At 42.0% G+C, this 18,925-nt stretch overlaps 1 protein-coding gene across 1 annotated transcript in view; it reads right to left on the bottom strand.

Annotated features, from left to right (window-relative positions):
- Window positions 1-12,755, bottom strand: part of enpep (glutamyl aminopeptidase) — a 109,905-nt gene extending 97,150 nt beyond the window's left edge. The window contains exon 1 of the mRNA XM_072255957.1: window positions 11,690-12,755. Coding sequence (XP_072112058.1) covers window positions 11,690-12,333 — 644 coding nt within the window. The 5' untranslated portion in view covers window positions 12,334-12,755. The remainder of the gene's footprint in view (window positions 1-11,689) is intronic.
- Window positions 12,756-18,925: the final 6,170 nt, after the last annotated feature.

Genomic DNA, 18,925 nt, shown 5'->3' with positions numbered 1-18,925 from the left:
TTATGAAGAAATTATGTTTGATACATTTATTATCTTTGGGTACATTGAGAATCTAGGAGGGTGGAATCAGGGAATGAGTAGATGTGGTATATTTAAATGTTCAAAAATCATTTAATAAATGACACAGAAGTCTGTTAAGTAAAGAGCCCCTTGGAGTTGGAAGTGATATATTTGTATGGGTAGAGTTGTTGGTCAATGGACAGAAAACAGAAAGCAGAGGCTCACTTTCACATCACATGGACAAGCACTGCTATGTGGCATACATGAATGTAATTTACCCAGATTTGCCAATGATGCATGCCAAAAAGAACGCAAAGTTTGCACACAATTAAATGGCCGGACATGGTGACTAGCACACAGATATGACGTAGGTAAGTGTGAGGTTGTCCACTTTGACAGGATGAATGCTGGAGTTCAGCCAGATTTAGTCGCCCTCAATTATGAGTTGTACAAATTTATTACACAAATATAGCAAGCAATGAGAAACACAGCACGTTTCTCAGTGTAAGGTGGATGAAGTACTAATTTATGAAAGTCTTGCGGCAATTGGGAACACAGCTAGAGAAACATTTACAGTTTTATTCTCATTAAAAAAGGGAAAACTGATGCAAGTGTGACCAAAATTCATTCCAGGAACGAAAGGAAATATTGAATGGAGTACAATGTGGAGTTTAAAGTTCAAAGTAAAATTTATGATCAGAGTACATACATGTCACCACATACAACCCTGAGATTCTTTTTCTATAGTAAGTCTATAGAATCATAACCAAGCTGTAAACTCAAGGAACTGTTAGCTGTAAACAAACTGTGCAAATGCAGATATAACTAAATAGCAATAAATAACGAGCATGAAATAACAATACAACAGAGTCCTGAAATTTTTAAAAATAGACATGCAATCTCATTTGAAACAGAAGAACTTGATAGGGTGATGAAAGATCATTCCCCTAGATTGGGAAGGAAAGTGAAGGTGTGGTCTCAGGATTAAGGAATCAACATGCAAAATTGAATCCAGGAGAGATTTTTTTTTAACCTCCTAGTAGGTTGCAAACCTTTATCGCAAAGGATTATGGATCACCACATATACTCAAGGCCATGGCTGGTTTTAAACAGAACCAAGAAAAATAAAGGGGATCATATAGGAAGGAAATGGGAAGTACATGAAAAATGATCTTGTCAAATGCAGTTTCCAATGGCCACATTGAATTAATTGTTCTTCTTCCCCGCATTAGAAAATGCATTTTTGTTTAAAGTGAATAGGGAAACTACAATCAACCTCCTCTAATCAGTCGCAAAAACTAGAAAGAACAAAGGAATCTCAGCACTAATTGCTAAATGGAATGATTCCTATCTGAAACCTGAGCGTATACTGTCTACAAATATATTGGAAAAATAGTATTGTTGCCCAAGGAACACTGGCATTTGGTTTAACAGTCAACACAGGGGGCACAAACCCTTGATTGTGAACTGCCAATGCATGTAAAAATCAGGCAAAGCAAAATAACATCACCTTCCCCCAGACCCACTCCCTTCCTAGCATGTCCAAACCAACTCTTTCTCCACACCAATCTCCGCAACTAGCCAAACTCTGCAATTTTTTCACCCTGCACCCAGCATTCTATAGTCCCTTTGGCAACCTCCCAAGAGTGGAGATATTCATTTCATTCAAGACATTCACTGTTTCTTTACATTCCTTTCAATCGAACTAGAGGTCTTGCCCTCAATGACATGCAAAGCTACATAGGCAACCTTCAGAAGTTCCAAAACTACCTCAAATCTGTCCTGGTTTGCAGTATAGTTTCATGCAAACTTTGAGTGATGCCCTTCTATTCTGAGCCTGCGCCCTCCGGTCCTAAATTCTCCCACTACTGGAAATGTCCTCTCCACATCCGGTCTATCTAGGCCTTTCAATATTCAGTAGGTTACAACAAGGCACAAGAAGGGATGACAGTTTCTCTGTGTAGAAATTTGCATGGATTCTGCATGTCATCTAAAACTTTAACAAAACTTCTATATATGCCTTCTATAAAAGGCATCCTCACTGGTTGCATCATGACATGGTATAGAAATACCAATGCCCAAAAATGGAAAAGTTTACAAAAGGTGGTGGATACAGCCAAGTCCTTAACAGTCAAAGCGCACCTCCCACCCCGCAGAGAGCACATTTACAAGTGGCACTGTCTCAAGTAAACAGCATCCATTAACAAGGACCTCTACCAAGCAGGTAATGGTCTCTTCTCATTGCCGCCATCGGGAAGGCAGGCCAGGAGCCTCAGGTCCCACACTACTAGGTTCAGGAACAGTTATTACCCTCCAACCATCAGGTTCCTGAAACCAGCATGGACAACTTTACTCACTTCAACTCTGAACTCATTCCACAATCTGTGGAAACATGTGGAAATCTGCAGATGCTGGAATTGCTGTCCACAATCTATGGACTCATTTTCAAATACTTTACAACTCAAAATCCTCGTGTTACTTATATATATATATTTATTTGCAGAGCTCATCTTTTGCACATTGCTTGTCAGTCTGTTTGTGAGTAGTTTTTCACTGATTGTATTGCATTTCTTTCTTTTCCTGTGAATGCCTGCAATAACATGCAGAAACATTTGAAAAGGTGTTGAGTCCATTATTAAGGATGAAGTTTCAGAGTATCTTGAGGCACATGTTAAAATAGGCTAAAGTCTGCATGGTTTCTTTAAGGGAAATCTTGCTTGACAATCCATTGGAATTCTTTGAGGAACTAACAAACAGGTTAGACCAAGGAGAATCAGTGAATATTGTTCACTCGGATTTTCTGAAGGCATTTGACAAGGTGCCGCACATATGGCTGCTTAACAGGATAACAGCCCATGATAATCCAGGAGATAAACTACAGATCATTAAAATGAAACATGAAAATTTGAATTTGCAGATTTACAGTGATAAACATTTTGATAATAAATTTACTTTAAATGTGAAATTTGGTCCACCTCATTCTTCTAAATTTCAGCAAGTACAGTACACCCAGAGCAACAAATACTCCTCTTACATTAACCCTTTCATTCCAGGTATCATTCTCATGAATCTCCTCTGCATCTCTCAAATGCCAGCATATCCTTTCTTAGATATGGAGCAAACAACTGCTCACAATACTCCAAATGTTGTCTGACTAATGTTTTATAAAGTCTCAACATTACATTCTTATCTTTATAATACAGTCCACTTGAAATGAATGCTAAACTTCCATTTGCCTTCCTTGCTACTGACTAAACCTGCAAGTTAATCTCAAGGGAAGATTACATTAGGAATCCCATGTCCCTTTGCACTTCTGATTTCTGAATGCGTAACTCAGAAAACAGTCTATGCTTATATTTCTTCTAACAAAGTGCATGACTATATATTTTCCAACACTGTATTCCAGCTGCCACTTCTTTGCTCATTCTTCTAATCTGTCTAAATCCTTTTGCAAAAAAATCACAGCTTCCTCAATATTACCTGCCCCTCCACCTATCTCTGTATGATCTGCTAACTTGGCCACAATGCCATCAGTTCTGGAGTCCAGATCATTAAAATAAAACGTGAAAATTTTCAGCTCCACCATTGGCCTCTGCAGAACACCAGTCACCGGCAACCAAGTAAGGGCTCCATTCATTGCAAACTTTGCTTCCTATCAGTCAAAATTCTGTCCATGCTATAATATTTCCTAGAGTACCATAGACAATTACCTTGTTAATGAGCCACATGTTCAGCACCTTGCCAAAAGCCTTCAGAAAATCCAAGTGAACAATATTCACCAATTCTCCTTAGTCTAACCTGTTTGTTATTTCCTCAAAGAATTCCAAAAGATTGTCAGGCAAGACTACCCCTCAAAGAAACCATCCTGACTTTAGCCTATTTTATCACGTGCCTTCAAGTACCCTGAAACCTCATCCTTAATAATGGACTAACGTCTTTCCAATCACTGAAGTCATGCTAACCGGCCAATAATTTCTTCTGATTGCCTCCTTCTCTTCTTAGAAAACTAGAGTGTCATTTGGGATTTTCCAGTCCTCTAGGACCATTTCAGAATCTAGTGATTCCTGAAAGGACATTACTAGCGCCTCCACAGTCACTTCAGCTACCTTTTTCAGAGGGTGACGGGGTGGAGATATGATTCTACCAAAGGAGGTAGAAGGTGCTCCTTCCCTCCACTATCTTGCACGTCACCCATGGGCAAGGTGTAGCACCTACTTAACACCACCCCCCCCCCCCATCCTGAATGCTATTTGACACTCTTGAATTACTAGCATGCTGCTGGTGTTTTCCCACAGTGAAATTTGGTGCAAAGTAATTATTTAGTTCATCTGCCATTTTATCTCCCAGTTATACCTCTCCAGAGTGATTTACAGTGATCCAACATCCACTTTTGCCACCTTTTTACTCCTTACATATCTGAAAACAACTCTTGATATCCTCTTGGCTAGCTTACCTTTATACACTTTTTCCTCTACTCATTGAATTTTAGTTGCATTCTGATGGTTTTAAAAGCTTCCCAATCCTCCAGTTGTATTTTTTTATACTGTATGCCCCGCTTGTTTTTATGCCACCTTTGACTTGCCTTGTTAGCCACAGTTGCCTCAACATCGTTTTAGAATGTTTCTTTGAGATGAACCGATCCTGTATCTTCTGAATTATTAAGAAACTCCAGCCATTACTGCCCTGACATCATCCCCGCTAGTGTCCCTTTTCAATCAACTTTGGCCAGATTCTCCCTTGTGCCTCTGTAGTTCCTTTTACTCCACTGTAATACCAATGCATTCAATTTTATTTTCTCCCTCTCAAACTGTAGGGTGGATTCTATCATATTATGATCACTACCTCCCAAGCATCCCTTTACCTTAAGCTCCCTAATTAAATCTAATTTATTACACAACAGACAATCCAGACTTGCCTTTTCTCCTAGTGCACTCAACCACAAGCTGCTCTAAAAAGCCATCTTGTCAGCATTCTACAAATTTCCCCTCTTGGGATCCAGCACCAACCTAATGTTCCTAATCTACCTTCTCAATTAAATCTCCCTTGACCAACATAACATTGATATTTATACATGCCTTCTCTATCTCCTATTGTAATTTATGCTCCCCATCCTGACTATTTGACAGCCAAGATGCCACTCCCACCAGGGTGTCCTTACCACTGCAGTTTCTTACCCCTATCCACAAGGATTCTAAATCTTCAGAACCTATGAACCATTTTTCTAATGATTGGTTAAAAAATGAAAACAACAAAGCTACCCCACCTGCTTGTCCTTTCAATATAACATACATCCTTGGATGTTGAGCCCCCAGCTGTGATCTTCTTTCAACCACGACTCTGTGGCGCCCACAATGTCATAACTGCCAACTTCTAACTGCACTTCAAGGTTATCTGCCTTATTTTGGACAGTCGACCTTCACAAATCCGACTACCTGTAATCCGGTTCCTTCGATAATCCAGCACTGATTATGCTTAATGTGATCCTTCTGTAATTTGGCATTTTCAGTAATCCAGCACTCCTCATGTCCCAATGGTGCCAGATTAGTGAAGGTCGATCTATATAATGAATGCATTTCAATACAACACCTTTAGTCCTGTATTCAACACTTTTCTTTTGAATTTTGTCTCTATGTTGCCTGAAGTTGTCTTATTCCTTTCTAAAGATAAACTTTTTAGCTTAATCTTTATTCTGGGGATAACTATTGAACCCAATGCATACTATTTACCTTACACAATTCGCCAGGACCCTGGTCCCAGCTTGGCTCAGGTGGAGCCTGTCCAACCGCAACAGCTCCCTCCTTCCCCTATGCTGGTGTCAATGTTCCCCCCCCCCCACCCAATTTTGTTCTCCAAGGTCAAATCCTATACTTTGTTACTCAGCTGGCTGACAAGATTGGTTTCCTTTCATTTGGTGAACAAATCTTTATCTTGCAGATGCTGAACATCAGTTCTGTCATCCCCTCCTCCCTTTGATGATTGATATCTACATAGTCAAGCATTAGATCATTGGTGGGCAGACAGTCACTGATGTCCTCTCCTCTAGAGATCTGCCCCCCAAACACACATATTCTAATGGATCCCCGGATTCATCTTGACACAACAATGTTGGTGGTCTTACCAGATTCCTCACACACTAACAGGCCTGCTACCACATTTATCCCCTTTAATACAGTGGCAGATGTTTCTTCTCCATGAGGATCTTACTCAAGTCTTATTTTGCATCCTTCCTGATAACAGATTCAATGTGGCCAATACTTGTTTGATAAAGAGAACAAACTAAATGGGAGAAGTGTATCTATTGATAGAGCAAGGTTGCACACATTATAAAGACACAACAATTCATATCAGTTTATATAAACATCTGCCAGCATCTGTCTTGGAGCCACTGCCATTCTTGCAGTTTATTTTGAGTCTTTCCAAATTATAATGAATTATTTATGTTAAATACATTTGTTCCATTTCCTTAGCAGCCTTCTGAAGTCACACAATTACTTGCAGTACTCTTCGATGTTTTTTTTCTAAAATTGTTTTTAATGAGTCTCTATAGTCAATACCAGACCGGTTACTCAGATCATTTGAGAAAAACAATAAGGCCAGGGTTGATCTTATGGCTGTTAACATTGTTTTCTTCAGAAAAACAACTAATGAGCATTTATAGAACAGAATGCAATAGAGAAATCTGGCAAAGCTGAGGAAATAAGCTTTAATCTAGGTTTAAACCGCTGCTTTTTTTTTTTTGTTTCTCTCTAGTAGCTGACCAAATTGACCAGCTGGCTGGCTGCTGGATGAGAAGCCACCCGGGTGAGGTGGCTGGACCGTTTGTCTGCAGACACAGGCGGTGAGGTTGACACCCAGTGCAGATGGGGTTTAAGGTACAGCAGGTGACATGCAGCACCTTTTGTTGCATGTGAGTGTAGCACGGCATTATCTACAGCAGGCTTCACTTGTCCCTCATGTTGCTGCCAATTTCCTAAATCTTGGCAAGTACATCTGGCAACTATTACATTCAAATCTGCATCCTAATTGTACTGGGATATTTTTAAATTATTAACAGTGTTTCACCTCTTAAAAAAATGCAGTACAAACCCCAGGGTAAAGAAATAAATCATTTTCACACCAGTAAACACAAGTGAGGCATATCAGGACTGCATTTAAGGTTTAAATTGTATCACCCATTTCATTCACTGTTTTTCCAGCCTGACAACCATCCATAAAATACCATATTATTTAGCACCTCTTTCTACCTCATCATGGCCTTTGCATATTATTTGTCTGCCTGCACTGCACTTTCTCTGTAAGTAGCACATTATATATGGCATGCTGGTATTTTTTCCCCACTTGACTACCTCAATGTACTTATGTAATTGTCAGTTTGGATGGCATGCAAATCACAGCTTCTTACTGTATTTTGGTACATGTGAAAATAATAATCATTGACCTCTTTAAATTCTATACAAAGCTCAGTGTATCAAAGACTACTAAAATGTATTAAACATCATGATTTAAGATACTGCCTTCTTAATTATCCCATGCTTTTCAGGTTTTATCTTAATTTTTGCCACGTTTTATGCTTAGTCCCAAGTGGATTCAAAGCCATCTGTGTGATAAACAAAATGATAGTTAAATAATGTTATGACTCAAGGGCCAGAACAGAAATATATGCTCCACATACTACTTAATACAAGTACCCAAGTTTCACTATATGGGTTTGCCTCACTTAAATATTGCACATTAAAAGTAAGACAATGAGTTTACTGCTCATAAATGGAGAGAATACTTTAGTAAGCCAGTAATTTCTTCTTGCTCTTTTAACGTGAAAACAATTAAAAAAACTACTCAGTTCCAATAATCCAAACTGAAGATTCAATCTTGGACTAAGTGACCTTTCCAACAAACATTATGTGGATAAACAATTCATATATTAGAATTACACCCATATCTATTTATATTTCATTTCAAATCAGTAAAACACGAGTTGGCAGCTGATATCTTAAATATAAAAAAAATTACTTATTTAGAGTTTCAGTGGACAGTAGACCTTTCAAGCCACAACACCTAGCTATCTGCCAATTCAATGCTCGCCTAATCACAGGACAATTCGCCTGCCTGACATGGGAGGCAACCAGAGGGAACTCACAATCTACAAACTCCCGACAGACAGTGGCAGGATTTGAACCCTGGTCACCTGTACTACCAAAAAACTACCATGCCGCTGGCCTTTTCTAATGCCACTGAATTTCGATGTGTCAATTCTTTCAATTGGCAGAGATGGCAGGTGACTTTGTTCCATTCTTAAGAAAAGAAAGCTCCAAAGGGCAGAAGAATGAAATCACAATTTGGAGTCAAGTAAGCTTTTGCTGGATAACAGGAGGATTTTCACATTCACTTCAGCTCCAGCACTTAAACATGTATAATATTCTACCACAAGATCAGACCTAATGGTAAGGCAATTTGCCCTATATGGAATACTAGTCTGCTCCCAAGGTGTAAACTAAGAAAAGTATGTGGAACAACACTGGGCTAGAACCAGAAACTGTTGTAAGTACTCAGTAGATCAGGCAACAACTGTGAAAAATGAAATAAAATTAATGTTTCATATTGAAGACTTTTCATCAGAATTGGCAAAAGAAGAAAGCAAGCGAGTTTAATTTTAATCTATCAATCAGATTGTTGCTGTTGTTCAGTCATTTAGTGGAGTCCAACTCTTTGTGACCACATGGACCATAGGGTCCATAAGGTTTTCATGGCAAATATATGGAAGTAGATTGCCAGGCCTTTCTACTGCGCAGATACCGCTGCTGCCGAGATTGGGACCCGGTTGGGTTTGAACTCAGGACCATCTGCCTTGAAGTCTGGTGCTGATGCCATTACACCACCAGCCAGTCTATCAGATTTATTACCACACAAATCCTGGTCCTACTCTATCAAGGATAACCTAGTTAATATTATGGAAATGAGATGGTGATTATCCACTTAATGACAACTAAACAGTCTAATGAGGGCTTCATAACAAGATTATAAATGGTAAATATTTTCTTTGACAGGTGGATGTCATTTCATTGCTGCAGTGGAATAACTTGGTGAAGCTAGCCTCAGCCTCAATCCATGTTGTAGTTCTTGTTCCGGGATCCCAGCTGACTCACCAGTACAATACCAGCAGGTGCATGTCTGGACATGAAGCTGAAGACATGTCTCCACTCTCAGGTTTGAACAAAGGAAAAGGAGGAGACTTGCGTCCTGGACAGCATATATCCATTACCCAACATTGATCGGTTATTGCTGTTATGTGACCACAGGTCCAGTGGAACACAAATGGTTAAATTGCCAATGTACTCCATCTGCTATGAAGTGCTTTGAGACATTCGGAAGGTACTATATAAATGCAAATCTCACTTTGCTTTTTTTATCCAGTATATTTTGCCAGAGCTCTTTTATTTCAAAAATAAATTTTATTCATAATAAAAAATATACAAAGAAACCGGAAAAAGAAAACACTTGTGCGTTCATAGTCTTCACATCCATTCAGGAGTGTTCTCTTACTGTGCTGGAAGACCAAGCATTTTCAGGCAGACCAAAGGATGTCTTTCACTGAATTGATGACCTTCCCACAGCACTTGACGTCCACCTTAGGTGCTCTTTCATATCAGAGCCCTTCATCAGGACGCACTCACGGCACCTAATATTCTTCTGGTCCCGACTTCTTCTGCAGGTGTCACTGAACCAAGGCTAGTCACGTGGCGGTGGATTAAATACCACAAAATATTCAAGGCGTTCGGGTTTGCTCAGCTGAGCTACAGGTAGAAATGGGAATAATGCTTTTGGAACTAAGAAGGATGCAACTGATGGCAAACTACTGGGCTAACTTGCAGGGGCACAATGATTCTCACCCTACTAAAGGAGTGTTGCAGGAGTGCTGGGAAAATGGGAGGTTTCAGAGGGATACCTTTAGTCAGGTAGGGAATGATATAGCGAAAGAATGTGGAGTATTTGATCCGAGGATAAGTCCTTCAGTAGTTTATCCAGTTGTAGCTCCATGGAAGCTTGTATGGCCTGACATAGACTGGCATTTGTTAGAGGTAAAAAGGAAAGAAAGATATAAAACAGATTTGGTAAATGCATTTAACTGTCATGTGATGGAAAAGTATAGTGATTATATTCACATTTATATGGATGGTGCGAAGGAACCTGAAACAGGAGTGACAGGGTTTGGGGTGGTAATACCAGCAAAAGAAATTGGAATCAGCAGAAGAACATCTAATAAATTAGGGGTGCTTACAGTGGAGATGCTGGCAGTGTTGGTTGCGTTGCAATGGGTGCAGAAAGCCAGACAAGCCAAAGCATTGATATGTTCAGATTCATCCTCAGTTCTAGCAAGTTTAAGGTCTTTTCACACAAACAGTCGGCAAGATGTACTTTATGAAGTCCTTCAGTTAGTTACAAGAATTGCAAATCAGGGAGGTCAGGTAAAATTTCTATGGGTTCCAGCACATGTAGGGGTGAAGGGGAATGAGAGGGTGGATGAGTTGGCAAAGAGAGCGTTAAAGAAAGAAAATGTGGAAATGCACATTAGCATCAGTGAAGCAGAGGTTAAGTGTGTAATCTGGGAAAAAGTCAACGGAATGTGGCAAGAAAGATGGGACAGGGAGGCATTTATATCAAATACAAAAGAGTGTTGCAGTTACTAGGGCAGGTAATGGAAACAGAAGAGAGGAAATTGTGTGGACTAGGTTAAGGCTGGGGCATTGTGCATTAAACAAAACATTGAAAATGATAGGGAAACACCAGACAGGATTGTGTGAGGAATGTCAGGAAGAGGAGTCAGTAGAACATGTAGTTTTGTGTTGCAGGAAGTATGGGATACAGAGAGAGATGATGAGAAATAAATTAAGGGAGTTGGGGATGCAGGAATTCACATTAAAAGGGTTGCTGGGTATGGGTGAGAGAGCACAAGTCCGGGTATTTTTAGCGTTTTTAAGGGGTACAGGGGTTTTTTTTATAGAATATGACGAATAAACAGGAATAAGATACTAGGATGGTCAAAGATGGGAGGGTGAAGTGTAGGTTTGTGTGTGTGTGTGTGTGTGTGTGTGTGTGTGTGTGTGTGTGTGTGTGTGTGTGTGTGTGTGTGTGTGTGATTGGGTGAAGGGATTTAGAATGTATGTCTAGTGCACATTCTGGCGCAGAGGGTGGCGGTAATGCGCCATTAAGCTGGATGCCAACCGCCGTAAAACAAGATACAGACAGACAGACAGACTCTTGCATCGCGGTCGTTCAGAAGAAAACTGCGTTCACCGATTCCGCGGAGGGATAGGTTGAGGCGTTGTCGTTCAGTGGGGCAATCCCCTCACTTGAAGCCCTAGTTTACAGAGAGCGCCATCCACCTGACATCATGGCACAGAATCGGACCAACAAAGTACTTGAAGTGAAATGGTACCCGAGCAATGCTTGGCGTTACGCTGCATCCGAGGAACCTTTACGTTTAATCTCCTCCTCCCCCGCATTTCAAGTCAAATGAGGACGATGACCGAGTAATGCCAATTCAAATCGTCGAGGGAGACCGGACCAAGAATAGACAATTTATAAGAATAACCTGATAGATGAAATGTCAAGGCTGGAAGCCTCTTCCCGAATACATGTTTCCATGCAAAACATTAACACAACGAGATGGAAAAAAGAGAACATAACTCACTTTTTAACACCGTTATCCATGTAGGTGGTTTTGTAGAAGCCGACCAGCGAGCCCAGGAGGCTGTTCTTGAAGTGCAGTGTTAGCAGATACTGCTCATCGGCAGAAGTGGCGGGCAGCTCCTTCTCGGCTTCCAGCACCAGGTACTGGTGGGTTTTGTACTGGAAGCAGCGGCGCAGGGAGATCGGGCTGGGATTCCCTGAGCCAGCCTTCAGCCCGAGCGTGGGCTGCTGGGTCAAGCGGCTCTCCTTGGTGTGCAGCCAAATGTATTTGGAGGATTGGTTGGTACGTATGTAGATCTCCACAACGCCGGTGTAGTAGTCTTCCTCCATAAACGGCGTGAGCTCCAACTGGTAGTGCTCAGGGTTGATGTAGTCAGGCAGCCGAAAGTTGCTCCACGGCCCGCTCGAGTCCGTAGCGGGGGGGCAGAAGTCGGGGGCTGGCGGCTTGCTAGCGCTGGTCGGACTGGCGGTGGTCGACTTCAAGCCCTCGTCGCAGTCTTGCGACTTACTGCGATTGCTTAGTCCCACTCCCAGACCCACCGCCAGGGCCACGGCGACTAGCACCACGCACAGGACGATGATGATGTACTTCCATTGGGAATTTTTTTCTTTCCGCTCCCCCTTGTCGTAATCCATGGGCTGCATTTTGCTCGCTGTCTTTACCAGTTGGCACGGCGGCAAAGTGTGTTTTGCCAACCTGTCCCTCGCACCGCAATTGCGCTGTGCGGGAAGGAAAATTTAGCCACCAGAAGGAACAACGTCCCAGCTCCTACTGTCTGGCTCGGGACGTCCCGCGCGGCATAAATATGAGCGGGGCGTTAATTACTGAGAAGTTCCCCTCGCAGAGATCGGTAGCTAGTCAACACCCAGAGATGATACAGGCTCGGCTCCAAAGATGCAAAGTGCAAGTTTAACTTTTCGCAGTCTCTCTTCACCTTGATCAACGGGGGAGTTCTCTGCGATTTCTTATAACCATTTTACTTTAGTTTCACTATAAATGCAAATTATTCCAATAATTTGATATATTTTTAACTCGCTCGTGGCGGAACATAGCCGTGTTTTTCCACCGTCCGTGCGTTTTCTAGCAATATAGCCCCGAGGGACAAGTACAGCCGAGTGATTTGAATTGCGTCATTTAGACTATCTTAATAGAAATTTGGCACCACCTGGAATAAGAGCCCGAAGTAAAAATGGATCGTCTAACGATAATTTTATTAGATTCTAATAATAGTTTAATGAATTATTTTTCAATGGGATAGGGGTCATTGCTTGATTCTCGAGCGAAGCCTTGCATTCACGCCACCGAACAACATACGAAGGGCTCTATTTGATCTAGTTTCCAATAGTTCCGTTGTTCTGCATTATGAGGATGAGGAGGAATTTCTTTACGCGGAGAGTAGTGAATCATTGCCACAGGTGGCTGTGGAGGCCAGGTCATTGCGTGTATTTAAGGCAGAGATTGGCAGATTCTCGATCAGTCAGGGCTTGAAAAGTTACGGAGAGAAGATGGGAAAATGGGGATGAGAGGGAAATGGATCAGATATGATGAACTGGTGGAATAGTCTCGATGGGCCAAATGGCCTCACTCTACTCTCATGTCTAATGATTTGGACGGGTTAGGAGAATGGGCGAAGAAGTGGCAGACGGAACGCATTGTAGGGAGGCTTATGGCTATGCACTTTGGTGGAAGGAATATAAACATAGAGCTTGGTTTTTTCAGTAATTTATTTTTTATTGAATTTCATCATCAAACATTTCCATAAGATGTATTTCAGATACTGTACATATACATCATATAGTCATATTTGTCACAAATCAACACATAATATTTATCTGAGGTACACACTTATAGGAAGGAGAGGAAAGAAAGAACAATCAAAAGAACAAAACCATGTACGAGTAGGGAGTGACCTTTTTCTACAACATATTCATTGACTTGTGAGAATAAAATCAGACCTATGAGGTGTTATGTAGTTAAACCATTTTTTCCAGTATGAATAAAATTGTTCCAACTTCTGATTAACAGATACTGTTATCTTCTCCATTTTGTAAATGTCCATTGTAATTTCCATCCATACATTTAAAGTTGGGCTCTCCTGTGATAACCATTTCCTGGTAAGGGTCTTTTTTACGAGTCACCAGTAGTACATTCATTAAATATTTATCTATTTTCAACCATCTGGAGGTATATACCCAAAATATATGGTCTTACTCTCTAAGGGTATTTCACATTTAAAGATGTCTTGTAGGGCATTGTGTATCCCACTCCAATAGTCTTTGATAACGGGGCATTCCCAGAAAATATGATAATGGTTTGCATTTTGATTTCCACAATTTCTCCAGCAAACAGGGGGGTTACTATCATAATGGGATTTCTGAGAGGGTGTAATAAAATATCCTATCAAGTTTTTCCACCCGAATTCCCTCCATTTCTGTGAACTGGTACACTTCCATTGATGCCTCCATATTGTTGTCCATTCTTCCTCAAATATTATTATCCCTCCTTCCTTCTCCTATCTTTAGATCTTTGTTTTAAATGGAGCATGAATTGAGAAAGCACAGGTGCAAAGAGACTTTGAAGTCCTAGTGTAGGATTCTCTAAATGTTAACTCGAAGTTGCTGCCTGTAAGGAGTTTGTACATTCTTCCCGTGACCATGTCTGGGTGCTCTGGTTTCCTCCCACACTCCAAAGATACACTAGTTGATGGGTTAATTTAAAAACACAAACATGAGGAAATCTACAGATGCTGGAAATTCAAGCAACACACACAAAAATGCTGGCGAATGCAGCAGGCCAGACAGCATCTCTAAGAAGAGGTACAGTCGATGTTTCGGGCCTAGACTCTTCATCAGGACTAACTGAAAGAAGACATAATAAGAGATTTGAAAGTGGAAGGGGGGGGGGAGATCAGAAATGATAGGAGAAGACAGGAGGGGGTGGAATGGAGCCAAGAGCTGGAAAGTTGATTATCAAAAGGGATACAAGGCTGGAGAAGGGAGAGGATCATGGGACGGGAAGCCTGGGGAGAAAGAAAGGGGGAGGGGAGCACTAGAGGAAGATGGAGAGCAGGCAAGGAGAGGGACAGAGAGAGAAAAAAGAGAGCGAGAGAAAAAGGGGGAACAAATAAATAAATAAATAAGGGATGGGGTAAGAAAGGGAGGAGGGGCATTAACGGAAGTTAGAGAAGTCAATATTCATGCCATCAGGTTGGAGGCTACCCAGATGGAATATAAGGTGTTGTTCCTCCAACCTGAGTGTGGCTTCATCTTTACAGTAGAGGAGGCCGTGGATGGACATATCAGAATGGGAATGGGATGTGGAATTAAAATGTGTGGCCACTGGGAGATCCTGCTTTCTCTGGCGGACAGAGTGTAGGTGTTCAGCGAAATGGTCTCCCAGTCTGCATCGGGTCTCGCCAATATATAGAAGGCCACATCGGGAGCACCGGACGCAGTATATCACCCCAGCCGACTCACAGGTGAAGTGTCGCCTCACCTGGAAGGACTGTCTGGGGCCCTGAATGGTGGTGAGAGAGGAAGTGTAAGGGCATGTGTAGCACTTGTTCCGCTTACAAGGATAAGTGCCGGGAGGGAGATTGGTGGGAAGGGATGGGGGGGACGAATGGATAAGGGAGTCGTGTAGGGAGCGATCCCTGCAGAAAGCAGAAAGAGCAGGGGAGGGAAAGATGTGCTTGGTGGTGGGATCCCGTTGGAGGTGGCGGAAGATACGGAGAATTATATGTTGGACCCGGAGGCTGGTGGGGTGGTGGGTGAGGACAAAGGGAACCCTATTCCTAGTGGAGTGGCGGGAGGATGGAGTGAGAGCAGATGTACGTGAAATGGGGGAGATGCGTTTAAGAGCAGAGTTGATGGTAGAGGAAGGGAAGCCTCTTTCTTTAGAAAAGGAGGACATCTCCTTCGTCCTGGAATGAAAAGCCTCATCCTGAGAGCAGATGCAGCGGAGACGGAGGAATTGCGAGAAGGGGATAACAGTTTTGCAAGATACAGGGTGGGAAGAGGAATAGTCCAGGTAGCTGTGAGAGTCCGTAGGCTTATAGTAGACATCAGTAGATAAGCTGTCTCCAGAGATAGAGACAGACAGATCAAGAAAGGGGATGGAGGTGTTGGAAATGGACCAAGTAAACTTGAGGACAAGGTGAAAGCTGGAGGCAAAGTTAATGAAGTCAACGAGCTCAGCATGTGTGCAGGAAGCAACACCAATGCAGTTGTTGATGTAAAGAAGGAAAAGAGGGGACAGAAACCAGTATAGGCTTGGAACATGGATTGTTCCACAAAGCCAACAAAAAGGCAGGCAAAGCTGGGACCCATATGGGTGCCCATAGCTACACCTTTAGTTTGGAGGAAGTGGGAGGAGCCAAAGGAGAAATTATTAAGAGTAAGGATTAATGCCGCTAGACAGAGGACAGTGGTAGTAGAGGGGAACTGGTTAGGTCTGGAATCCAAAAAGAAGTGGAGAGCTTTGAGACCTTGGCAAGACCCAACACAGGCTGGGAAACCATTTAGCTGAACACCTACACTCTGTCCGCCAGAGAAAGCAGGATCTCCCAGCGGCCACACATTTTAATTTCACATCCCATTCCCATTCTGATATGTCTATCCACGGCCTCCTCTGTCAAGATGAAGCCACACTCAGGTAGGAGGAACAACACTTTATATTCTGTCTGGGTAGCCTCCAACCTGGTGGCATGAATACTAACTTCTTTAACTTCCATTAATGCCCCTTCTTCCCTTCGTACCCCATCCATTATTTATTTATTTATTCCCCCCTCCCTTTTTTCCTCTCTTTTTTCTCTCTCTGTCCCTCTCACAATTGCTCCTTGCCTGCTCTCCATCCTCTGGGCTCCCCTCCCCCTTTCTTTCTCCCTAGGCCTCCTGTCCCATGATCCACTCCCTTCTCCAGCCTCGTATCCCTTTTGCCAATCAACCTTCCAGCTCTTAGCTCCATCCTTCCCCTCCTGTCTTCTCCTATCATTTCGGATCTCCTCCTCCCCCTCCCACTTTCAAATCTCTTACTACCTCTTCTTTCAGTTAGTCCTGATGAAGGGTCTCGGCCCAAAACGTCAACTGTAACTCTTCCTATAAATGCTGCCTGGCCTGCTGCGTTCACCAGCATTTTTTGTGTCAGTTGATAGGTTAATTGGTCAATGTAAATTGTCCTATGGTTAAGCTAGGGTTAACTGGGGGTTGCTAGGCAGTGCGACGTGAAGGGCCACCATGGCCTACTCCACGCTATATATCAATAAAAACAAAACCTGCACGTTGAGTTGGTATTAAGGAAAGCAACTGTAATGTTAGAATTCATTTCCAAAGGACTAGAATATAAAAGCGGTTGTAATACTGAGGTTTTATAAAGCATTGGTCAGACTCTATTTGATGGGTGGTGAGTAGTTGTGGGCCCTGTTTCTGAGAAATTATGTGCTGTGCTCGCATTGGAGAGATGCAGAGAAGGTTTACAACAATTATCCCAGGTATGAAAGGGTTAATGTATGAGGAGCAGTTGATGGCTCTGGGTCTGTACTCAGTAGAAGAATCGAGGCGGGGGAGGGGATATCAATGAAACCTACTGAATATTGAAATACCTAGTGTGGACAGAGAGAGGATGTTTCCAATAGTGTGAGAGTCTAGGATCAGAGGGCACAGCCTCAGAATTGAAGGCTTTCCATTCAGAGCAGAGATGAGGGGAGAGTTCTATAGTCAGAGAGTGGTGAATCAGTGGAATTAATCATCACAGATGGCTGTAGAGACTAAGTCATTGGGTATATTGAAAGCGGAGGTTGATAAGTTGGTTCTTGTAAGAGCATTAAAGGTTACGGAGAGAAGGGAGGAGAATGGGGTTGAGTGGAAAATAAATCAGCCATGATCAAATGACAGGGCAGACTTGATGGGACAGACAGCCTGTTTCTGATGCAGAGGAAAGAAAAATTAGGCATGATCAAAATGCAGAGCTGATGTCTTATCGTCTTAAAATGTGTCATTATGTCCAATTACCTACTGCCTTTCTAAGATTACCGGGGGCACTGGATGCCTTCTCTAATACAATCTGCCTGGTTTTGATGGCCACCCGATTATCGGGGGCACTGGATGCCTTCTCTATTACAATCTGCCTGGTTTTGATGGCCACCCGATTACCGGGGGCACTGGATGCCTTCTCTATTACAATCTGCCTGGTTTTGATGGCCACCCGATTACCGGGGGCACTGGATGCCTTCTCTATTACAATCTGCCTGGTTTTGATGGTCACCCGATTACCGGGGGCACTGGATGCCTTCTCTATTACAATCTGCCTGGTTTGATGGCCACCCGATTACCGGGGGCACTGGGTGCCTTCTCTATTACAATCTGCCTGGTTTTGATGGCCACACTATTTTGAAACTTGCCCGGTTTTGTTTGGCAGGTTTCCCTAAAACTCAGCAGAGGTGTGACTGTGCGCTAACAATGTGAAAAATAATTAATATTGTGCTGGAGCATTAATACAATAGCAGCTGGAAATTGTAAATCCAGGCTAATAGTTTTATTGTACATACATTGTAACTCTTGAATTAAGTATTGCTTTTTTTGTATGTGTATATATGTACACTTAGAGTTATAGTTACATTTTTTAGAATGTTACCAATACTGCTTTTTCTTGTTTCCTTGTTTATTTTTTAAATCGCTTGTAACTCTTACCATAATATGTTGGGCTCCCACTATTTCAGTTTTTTTTCTGCTATTTTTCTTGAATAATACTTTCACTGATTCTTTTTACTCAGCCATCTGTATTTCCAACAATTTTACTAAACATATCAATTCTTTCCCATCTTTCTGCCAAAGTTGCCCTTCATTACATTAATTAATTCCTTCAAACGACATTTTAATGACAGTCAGTTCAGTTGGATGCTGTTTCTTTGATATTGTATTTCCTTGTACCCAAACTTGCTTCTCTGCTAAAAAATAACTACTTGTTTTTCAATTTGTCCAGTACATGATGTAAGAAATAACTTGTAGTTCATATTGTGCATGAGATATCCTTAAACTTCTCTGGAAAAAAAGTTTGAAGTTCTATCAATGCCATCTTTCTAATGTGTGGCACAGTTTCAACTGCCCATTGCTACCATCAGGTAGGAGGTACAGGAGCCTGAAGGCACACACTCAACGATTCAGGAACAGCTTCTTCCCCTCTGCCATCAGATTTTTGAATGGACATTGAACCCATGAACACTACCTCACTACTTATTTA

The sequence above is a fragment of the Mobula birostris genome, chromosome 4 (genome assembly GCF_030028105.1).
Source record: "Mobula birostris isolate sMobBir1 chromosome 4, sMobBir1.hap1, whole genome shotgun sequence".
NCBI lineage: Eukaryota > Metazoa > Chordata > Chondrichthyes > Myliobatiformes > Myliobatidae > Mobula > Mobula birostris.
Note: the sequence above shows the minus strand (reverse complement) of the source record. Positions and strands in the feature narration are given on the sequence as shown.